Source organism: Cylas formicarius, unplaced genomic scaffold, assembly GCF_029955315.1.
Source record: "Cylas formicarius isolate icCylForm1 unplaced genomic scaffold, icCylForm1.1 PGA_scaffold_2__14_contigs__length_35257938, whole genome shotgun sequence".
Lineage (NCBI taxonomy): Eukaryota > Metazoa > Arthropoda > Insecta > Coleoptera > Brentidae > Cylas > Cylas formicarius.
This window is the reverse complement of record NW_026844319.1, coordinates 8,109,397-8,120,508: the sequence shown is the minus strand read 5'-3', so window position 1 is coordinate 8,120,508 and position 11,112 is coordinate 8,109,397. Positions and strand designations below refer to the sequence as shown.

At 34.1% G+C, this 11,112-nt stretch overlaps 1 protein-coding gene across 1 annotated transcript in view; it reads left to right on the top strand.

The window, feature by feature from the left end:
- The first annotated feature begins 1,919 nt into the window (after nucleotides 1–1,919).
- Nucleotides 1,920–11,112, top strand: part of LOC132698615 (clotting factor G beta subunit-like) — a 34,786-nt gene continuing 25,593 nt past the window's right edge. Inside the window, exons 1-2 of the mRNA XM_060664808.1 lie at nucleotides 1,920–2,018; nucleotides 2,872–3,070. Of these exons, the coding sequence (XP_060520791.1) occupies nucleotides 1,920–2,018; nucleotides 2,872–3,070 (298 nt within the window). The remainder of the gene's footprint in view (nucleotides 2,019–2,871; nucleotides 3,071–11,112) is intronic.

The following is an 11,112-nucleotide window of genomic DNA, read 5'->3' as shown; positions in this document are numbered from 1 at the left end:
CACGATATAGCATATTCTCAGTCTAACGATTTAACGAGGAGACACGAACCACACAAGATCTTAAAGGATAAGACTTGGCAAAGGAATAAAGCAAAAGCACTCTTCGTTTGGAGAAAATTCAGCATTTCAGAGGCGTTTTTATGCGTGATAATCTGCAGCAAAAAAATCAAATTAAAGAATGCGGAATTTTTTTTAACTGAACGGGGAATTGATTGGGTGAGCTATATAAAATACAAAACTAAGGCTTTCTTCATATATTACAATTATTCAACCAAACAAAAGTCCAGTTCTTACAAATGCGGGCATTTATCAGTGATAGATTCATAATATCCACTACCCGGCTTTAATACGAACCAGTAACGATTTAGACGCGGTGGAAAATTCCAAAATTTATGACAAATAATGCCGAAGAACTTGCTCTAACGAAAATCATGGAGTCTAATAAAGAGATAACAATGGATCTTGGGAAATTATTGAAACCACAACTCGTACGTGGTCCGTAGAAACAAAAAATAAACTACAGACGCAAATCATTATCCAAGTAGAAAAGTAGAAAAAAAATTGATGACGTCAATTTAACTAATATAAAAGTATTTTTAAATTCGGAACCATTTTAAAAGAAAAAACAAGTATTCGACTCTAGTTGATATGGTTGCTAATTTTTGGCACTCTTATTACGGAACATCGAACGAGGCAATTTTCACACGTAGCAAAGAAAAATGTCCCATTACACACATCGATGGTTCTCATCAAAATGGTTTTGTAGTAATGCGAATTGAATTTGAAACTAGCGCTAATATCCAAAAGGATACATCGGTTTACTGTCTCATTTTACATGACGAAGTATTTAGTTAGAATCCGCTAACTGAAATAGTAAAACAAATTCAACGGTTTTTAAAAAGATTGGCAAATTATATGTTCAAAAAATTTGCCACAAAATATTCGGCGAAACAGTACATTTTTGGCGGTTGTCATCACGCGGATAGTGGCGTTAGATATTCAAGGTTTTAATCTAAAGGACGCTGTAGGTTTCGTCGCTAAAGAGATTGCAATTTATGACGGAAATCTACTTACTTACTTACAAGCCGCAGAGAGCGAAGCGTATATTGCGTACCTTGGCTCAAGCGTTTTCACCACGGATTAAAATACCTTATAGATTATAAACCTTATCGACGAATTGATTACGCGGTTGGTTCACACTGTGCACCTAAAAGGGCAAGCAAAAACAGATTTTTGACTTCGAAGATCGAACAACTACAGGTATCCCGACCTTTGATTGTTAATATGTGTGCACCTTCCATATGAACGGTAGATTACACCTGTGTGCCTTACGAAAATCTGTATTATTATTTCATTGATTATGTGCTCAAATTCCTATATGAAAAAACAATAAAAAGGTATGCTTTCAAAATTTGCAATTTTATGTCGACCGGCATATGTAAAACAGACTAACGCAAAGCGAGCAAATAAGCAACGTTGATGAACTTCGGGCGTGATATCATACGACTCGCTGGTTATGTGGCATAGGTTATTTAATAAGCAGGAAAACAATTTAAACCTGCCTCCACAAAATAAATGTCCGCTTTGATTTAGTGTTATAAAAATAAGAACATTAAATTAAATCGTCTCAGTTAAGTGCTCAAAATGTTTTATTAACAGTGTACGTTTGTTTTAAAAATGACGTTTGGTCGGAAGAATGGAGTTGGCTGTATCCCATTATCTCGGCGAATGGCAAAGATTGCTTTCAATAGTAGCAGCTACCGCAGCGATAATTCCAAAAAGTATTAATTCTACTGTGTCTAGTGACGGGTACACCTTCGCAAGAAGGGATCGATCTGTATAAATTTTTGGCGTATAGTCCAAAACTCCTAAATCAACCGTGACTCAAAAAGTGTACTCAACTCAGCAAAAAAAAGGAAATGTCTACTGGCGTTATTAGGATCAAGGAAAACATGCTGTTTAAAATTTACAACACTGGTGCTCGTTTCACCGGCAGGGACAAATACATGGATTTTCAAGTAGAAGAATTTTCGGATTTTCTAAATTTCCTGAACAAAAGAGAAGGTATTGAAAAAATTATGTCAATCAGGCATCGTCTTTTTGACTCTATGAATTTATACTGAGACGTAAATATATAATCAATAAATCAATAAATTTTATTTGTAACCCGTATATACCGGTCTATTATTTGTTTCTAGCTGACAGCAAAACGATTAGATGTTTACGCCGCTTCCTTAATTCTTTAGCTCTTATCTTTCTTGAGAAATTTAACCAAACCTTCCAACAAGTGTGTCAAAATGACAAATAACTAGAATAGGAAATTAATCAAATAGGTCTAAATGTTTAAAAATCAGCTTATAGAGAGATTTCAATGTTTAATAAAGATGTATTGGTATAGGTCATTAACAAATATGAAGTTCTAATAATTTTACAAGATTTCGAAAATTCGAGTTTCTCAAAATTAAAAATTATTGACCCTATTATAAATAAAATTAAAGACTTATTTAACGCACTTTCTATTTTGCAAACTAAAGTAGGAAAAGAACGTATATATAGCTGCAACTTTAGAAAACACTTCTATTTTTGAAAAAGTAATTAAGGTTGATTGTTTTATTTTGAATAATAAAATGAATTACCCTGCCAAACACCTGTTCAATTTTTACGCAACAATCTTCTTTGGATTGAAATATAGCTGTTTAAATTTAAATGCCATTACTGATTGGTTCACATTCTTCCGAATAGCTTTTCCAGCAGCAAAATTAAATTGCACTTCTTCCCGCCGTTCTTGAAACGTTTTATATTTCATTGAATTTATTGTAGGCCATGCCGATGAAATTTCGAATTTCACATGGCAAAACGTACGTTTTTTAGGCTACAATCCTTGGAGGACAAGAAACGGGCGTCAACGAGTACCCTTCGATGGCGGGGCTGGTAAATCTGAACCCTTTCATCATAATTTGCGGGGCTAGCATAATCTCTGAATTTTTCGTGTTGACCGCCGGTCATTGCGTCTACAATAGAGATCGCAACACGTTTTCGGTTTTAGTGGGCGGGCACAACATCACTTCAGGTAATGCAATATCGTCAGTTTCACGTAAAATCTCGCGCCTATTGCGATCAAAATACATTTATTGTACCCAAATCTACCTTAGAAATGCAGATATATACTCAGAACACCTTCTTTTGGGACAAATAATTGGTTTTCGCCCTTGATTTACGGAAGATTATAGCCAAAACATGCATTTTCATAACTTAGCGAACTGCAGTTTTGATGCGGTTTTAGATACGATATGAATCGAAGAAGCCGATTTTGACTGGAATCTGTTTAAAATGACAAAGAAAAACCTATTATCAATTCAAGGAAGTGAATTTTTAAGTAGTTATCTGCAGTTTTAATGTAGATTTCAGTTCGCTAAGTTATGAAAATGCATGTTTTGGCTATAATCTTCCGTAAATCAAGGGCGAAAACCAATTATTTGTCCCAAAAGAAGGTGTTTTAAGTATATATCTGCATTTCTAAGGTAGATTTGGGTACAATAAGAGCCGAAAAAGCAGATTCTGACTAAGATTTTATCGAAATCGGCAACTATTAGACTCAGAATGGTTGCCTTACGTCGAAATCTAATAGTTTATTAAGGTTTTCGTTACTAAAATGCCCAAAGACGCCGATTTTGACTAGAATTTAAAAGATATTGACATGAATGTATAACTGTTTGTATCAAAAAATGATAGTTTAAACTGATATTTGCAGTTTTGAAAATTCACTTCCTTGAATTGATAATAGGTTTTTCTTTGTCATTTTAAACAGATTCCAGTCAAAATCGGCTTATTCGACTCATATCGTACCTAAAACCGCATCAAAACTGCAAATATCAGTTTAAACTATCATTTTTTGATACAAACAGTTATATATTCATGTCAATATCATTCAAATTCTAGTCAAAATCAGCGTCTTTGGGCATTTTAGTAACGAAAACCTTAATAAACTATTAGATTTCGACGTAAGGCAACCATTCTGAGTCAAATAGTTGCCGATTTCGATAAAATCTTAGTCAGAATCTGCTTTTTCGCCTCTTATTGTACCCAAATCTACCTTAGAAATGCAGATATATACTTAAAACACCTTCTTTTGGGACAAATAATTGGTTTTCGCCCTTGATTTACGGAAGATTATAGCCAAAACATGCATTTTCATAACTTAGCGAACTGAAATCTACATTAAAACTGCAGATAACTACTTAAAAATTCACTTCCTTGAATTGATAATAGGTTTTTCTTTGTCATTTTAAACAGATTCCAGTCAAAATCGGCTTCTTCGATTCATATCGTATCTAAAACCGCATCAAAACTGCAAATATCAGTTTAAACTATCATTTTTTGATACAAACAGTTATATATTCATGTCAATATCTCTCAAATTCTAGTCAAAATCGGCGTCTTTGGGCATTTTAGTAACGAAAACCTTAATAAACTATTAGATTTCGACGTAAGGCAACCTTTCTGAGTCAAATAGTTGCCGATTTCGATAAAATCTTAGTCAGAATCTGTTTTTTCGCCTCTTATTGTACCCAAATCTACCTTAGAAATGCAGATATATACTTAAAACACCTTCTTTTGGGACAAATAATTGGTTTTCGCCCTTGATTTACGGAAGATTATAGCCAAAACATGCATTTTCATAACTTAGCGAACTGAAATCTACATTAAAACTGCAGATAACTACTTAAAAATTCACTTCCTTGAATTGATAATAGGTTTTTCTTTGTCATTTTAAACAGATTCCAGACAAAATCGGCTTCTTCGATTCATATCGTATCTAAAACCGCATCAAAACTGCAAATATCAGTTTAAACTATCATTTTTTGATACAAACAGTTATATATTCATGTCAATATCTTTCAAATTCTAGTCAAAATCGGCGTCTTTGGGCATTTTAGTAACGAAAACCTTAATAAACTATTAGATTTCGACGTAAGGCAACCATTCTGAGTCAAATAGTTGCCGATTTCGATAAAATCTTAGTCAGAATCTGCTTTTTCGCCTCTTATTGTACCCAAATCTACCTTAGAAATGCAGATATATACTTAAAACACCTTCTTTTGGGACAAATAATTGGTTTTCGCCCTTGATTTACGGAAGATTATAGCCAAAACATGCGTTTTCATAACTTAGCGAACTGAAATCTACATTAAAACTGCAGATAACTACTTAAAAATTCACTTCCTTGAATTGATAATAGGTTTTTCTTTGTCATTTTAAACAGATTCCAGTCAAAATCGGCTTCTTCGACTCATATCGTACCTAAAACCGCATCAAAACTGCAAATATCAGTTTAAACTATCATTTTTTGATACAAACAGTTATATATTCATGTCAATATCTTTCAAATTCTAGTCAAAATCGGCGTCTTTGGGCATTTTAGTAACGAAAACCTTAATAAACTATTAGATTTCGACGTAAGGCAACCATTCTGAGTCAAATAGTTGCCGATTTCGATAAAATCTTAGTCAGAATCTGCTTTTTCGCCTCTTATTGTACTTTGAGCCTATTGAGCCTACCTCGATTTAAAATTTAAAACTTGAATGGATATGAGGAACGTCGGAAACCTACCAGGCTATAGTGGTTACGAATCCGCACCACTCTACGCGCGTTATATAGAGCTCGGTACGAAAATTCGCTTATTTTTCGCCTCCGACGCACCCTTACCGAGATACGGCCCTTTCTCGAAATTTTTTTTCGATTTTAAAATGGCTATATCTCGAAAACGGTTCGTTTTTTGAGAAAACCGAGCAATTTTTTGCCCCATAGGGGACGCTTTACCACCACATTTTACGGAAATCCGGTATCGGTTTCCCCATTTTCTTGATTTTGGTACCCCCGCCGGCATCGTATAGAGTATTGCGAGCCTACCTCGATTTAAAATTTAAAACTTGAATGGATAGGAGGAACGTCGGAAACCTACCAGGCTATAGCGGTTACGAATCCGCACCACTCTACGCGCATTATATTGAGCTCGGTACGAAAATTCGCTTATTTTTCGCCTCCGACGCACCGTTACCGAGATACGGCCCTTTTTCGTTTTTTTTTTTTTCGATTTTAAAATGGCCATAACTCGAAAACGATTCGTTTTTTGGGAAAACGGAGTAATTTTTTGCCCTTATAGGGACGCTTTACCACCCCATTTTACGGGAATCCGGTATCGGTTTCCCCATTTTCTTGATTTTGGTACCCCCGCCGGCATCGTATAGAGTATTGCGAGCCTACCTCGATTTAAAATTTAAAACTTGAACTCTGAATATCTTTCAAATTCTAGTCAAAATCGGCGTCTTTGGGCATTTTAGTAACGAAAACCTTAATAAACTATTAGATTTCGACGTAAGGCAACCATTCTGAGTCTAATAGTTCCCGATTTCGATAAAATCTTAGTCAGAATCTGCTTTTTCGCCTCTTATTGTACCCAAATCTACCTTAGAAATGCAGATATATACTTAAAACACCTTCTTTTGGGACAAATAATTGGTTTTCGCCCTTGATTTACGGAAGATTATAGCCAAAACATGCATTTTCATAACTTAGCGAACTGAAATCTACATTAAAACTGCAGATAACTACTTAAAAATTCACTTCCTTGAATTGATAATAGGTTTTTCTTTGTCATTTTAAACAGATTCCAGTCAAAATCGGCTTCTTCGATTCATATCGTATCTAAAACCGCATCAAAACTGCAAATATCAGTTTAAACTATCATTTTTTGATACAAACAGTTATATATTCATGTCAATATCTCTCAAATTCTAGTCAAAATCGGCGTCTTTGGGCATTTTATTAACGAAAACCTTAATAAACTATTAGATTTCGACGTAAGGCAACCTTTCTGAGTCAAATAGTTGCCGATTTCGATAAAATCTTAGTCAGAATCTGCTTTTTCGCCTCTTATTGTACCCAAATCTACCTTAGAAATGCAGATATATACTTAAAACACCTTCTTTTGGGACAAATAATTGGTTTTCGCCCTTGATTTACGGAAGATAATAGCCAAAACATGCATTTTCATAACTTAGCGAACTGAAATCTACATTAAAACTGCAGATAACTACTTAAAAATTCACTTCCTTGAATTGATAATAGGTTTTTCTTTGTCATTTTAAACAGATTCCAGACAAAATCGGCTTCTTCGATTCATATCGTATCTAAAACCGCATCAAAACTGCAAATATCAGTTTAAACTATCATTTTTTGATACAAACAGTTATATATTCATGTCAATATCTTTCAAATTCTAGTCAAAATCGGCGTCTTTGGGCATTTTAGTAATGAAAACCTTAATAAACTATTAGATTTCGACGTAAGGCAACCATTCTGAGTCAAATAGTTGCCGATTTCGATAAAATCTTAGTCAGAATCTGCTTTTTCGCCTCTTATGTACTTAAAACACCTTCTTTTGGGACAAATAATTGGTTTTCGCCCATGATTTACGGAAGATTATAGGCAAAACATGCATTTTCATAACTTAGCGAACTGAAATCTATATTAAAACTGCAGATAACTACTTAAAAATTCACTTCCTTGAATTGATAATAGGTTTTTCTTTGTCATTTTAAACAGATTCCAGTCAAAATCGGCTTCTTCGACTCATATCGTACCTAAAACCGCATCAAAACTGCAAATATCAGTTTAAACTATCATTTTTTGATACAAACAGTTATATATTCATGTCAATATCTTTCAAATTCTAGTCAAAATCGGCGTCTTTGGGCATTTTAGTAACGAAAACCTTAATAAACTATTAGATTTCGACGTAAGGCAACCATTCTGAGTCAAATAGTTGCCGATTTCGATAAAATCTTAGTCAGAATCTGCTTTTTCGCCTCTTATTGTACCCAAATCTACCTTAGAAATGCAGATATATACTTAAAACACCTTCTTTTGGGACAAATAATTGGTTTTCGCCCTTGATTTACGGAAGATTATAGCCAAAACATGCATTTTCATAAGTTAGCGAACTGAAATCTACATTAAAACTGCAGATAACTACTTAAAAATTCACTTCCTTGAATTGATAATAGGTTTTTCTTTGTCATTTTAAACAGGTTCCAGTCAAAATCGGCTTCTTCGATTCATATCGTATCTAAAACCGCATCAAAACTGCAAATATCAGTTTAAACTATCATTTTTTGATACAAACAGTTATATATTCATGTCAATATCTTTCAAATTCTAGTCAAAATCGGCGTCTTTGGGCATTTTAGTAACGAAAACCTTAATAAACTATTAGATTTCGACGTAAGGCAACCTTTCTGAGTCAAATAGTTGCCGATTTCGATAAAATCTTAGTCAGAATCTGCTTTTTCGCCTCTTATTGTACCCAAATCTACCTTAGAAATGCAGATATATACTTAAAACACCTTCTTTTGGGACAAATAATTGGTTTTCGCCCTTGATTTACGGAAGATTATAGCCAAAACATGCATTTTCATAACTTAGCGAACTGAAATCTACATTAAAACTGCAGATAACTACTTAAAAATTCACTTCCTTGAATTGATAATAGGTTTTTCTTTGTCATTTTAAACAGATTCCAGTCAAAATCGGTTTCTTCGACTCATATCGTACCTAAAACCGCATCAAAACTGCAAATATCAGTTTAAACTATCATTTTTTGATACAAACAGTTATATATTCATGTCAATATCTCTCAAATTCTAGTCAAAATCGGCGTCTTTGGCCATTTTAGTAACGAAAACCTTAATAAACTATTAGATTTCGACGTAAGACAACCTTTCTGAGTCAAATAGTTGCCGATTTCGATAAAATCTTAGTCAGAATCTGTTTTTTCGCCTCTTATTGTACCCAAATCTACCTTAGAAATGCAGATATATACTTAAAACACCTTCTTTTGGGACAAATAATTGGTTTTCGCCCTTGATTTACGGAAGATTATAGCCAAAACATGCATTTTCATAACTTAGCGAACTGAAATCTACATTAAATCTGCAGATAACTACTTAAAAATTCACTTCCTTGAATTGATAATAGGTTTTTCTTTGTCATTTTAAACAGATTCCAGACAAAATCGGCTTCTTCGATTCATATCGTATCTAAAACCGCATCAAAACTGCAAATATCAGTTTAAACTATCATTTTTTGATACAAACAGTTATATATTCATGTCAATATCTTTCAAATTCTAGTCAAAATCGGCGCTTTGGGCATTTTAGTAACGAAAACCTTAATAAACTATTAGATTTCGACGTAAGGCAACCATCTTGAGTCAAATAGTTGCCGATTTCGATAAAATCTTAGTCAGAATCTGCTTTTTCGCCTCTTATTGTACCCAAATCTACCTTAGAAATGCAGATATATACTTAAAACACCTTCTTTTGGGACAAATAATTGGTTTTCGCCCTTGATTTACGGAAGATTATAGCCAAAACATGCATTTTCATAACTTAGCGAACTGAAATCTACATTAAAACTGCAGATAACTACTTAAAAATTCACTTCCTTGAATTGATAATAGGTTTTTCTTTGTCATTTTAAACAGATTCCGGTCAAAATTGGCTTCTTCGATTCATATCGTATCTAAAACCGCATCAAAACTGCAAATATCAGTTTAAACTATCATTTTTTGATACAAACAGTTATATATTCATGTCAATATCTTTCAAATTCTAGTCAAAATCGGCGTCTTTGGGCATTTTAGTAACGAAAACCTTAATAAACTATTAGATTTCGACGTAAGGCAACCATTCTGAGTCAAATAGTTGCCGATTTCGATAAAATCTTAGTCAGAATCTGCTTTTTCGCCTCTTATTGTACCCAAATCTACCTTAGAAATGCAGATATATACTTAAAACACCTTCTTTTGGGACAAATAATTGGTTTTCGCCCTTGATTTACGGAAGATTATAGCCAAAACATGCATTTTCATAACTTAGCGAACTGAAATCTACATTAAAACTGCAGATAACTACTTAAAAATTCACTTCCTTGAATTGATAATAGGTTTTTCTTTGTCATTTTAAACAGATTCCAGTCAAAATCGGCTTCTTCGACACATATCGTACCTAAAACCGCATCAAAACTGCAAATATCAGTTTAAACTATCATTTTTTGATACAAACAGTTATATATTCATGTCAATATCTTTCAAATTCTAGTCAAAATCGGCGTCTTTGGGCATTTTAGTAACGAAAACCTTAATAAACTATTAGATTTCGACGTAAGGCAACCATTCTGAGTCAAATAGTTGCCGATTTCGATAAAATCTTAGTCAGAATCTGCTTTTTCGCCTCTTATTGTACCCAAATCTACCTTAGAAATGCAGATATATACTTAAAACACCTTCTTTTGGGACAAATAATTGGTTTTCGCCCTTGATTTACGGAAGATTATAGCCAAAACATGCATTTTCATAACTTAGCGAACTGAAGTCTACATTAAAACTGCAGATAACTACTTAAAAATTCACTTCCTTGAATTGATAATAGGTTGCCGGCGGGGGTACCAAAATCAAGAAAATGGGGAAACCGATACCGGATTCCCGTAAAATGGGGTGGTAAACCGTCCCTAATAGGGCAAAAAATTGCTCGGTTTTCTCAAAAAACGAACCGTTTTCGAGATATAGCCATTTTAAAATGGAAAAAAAAATTTCGAAAAAGGGCCGTATCTCGGAAACGGTGCGTCGGAGGCGAAAAATAAGCGAATTTTCGTACCGGCCTCGGCGTCATTGACTAGGTGGACCGGCCGACTCGGCGTGGGGAATCGACTGGCAAAGTCTCAACCCCCCCCTCCAAAATTTACCCCCTCGAATTTTGTAATTTTTGAAAAAAAAAATCGGAGAAAATGCCTTCTAAGGGTAAAGGGGGGTGAGAAGCGACCCTTTGGGGGCGAAAATTTCGTGCGTTTTTCGATCCGATGAGCCGTTTTCGAGATTTCGACATTTTTGATTTACGGAAGATTATAGCCAAAACATGCATTTTCATAACTTAGCGAACTGAAATCTACATTAAAACTGCAGATAACTACTTAAAAATTCACTTCCTTGAATTGATAATAGGTTTTTCTTTGTCATTGTAAACAGGTTCCAGTCAAAATCGGCTTCTTCGATTC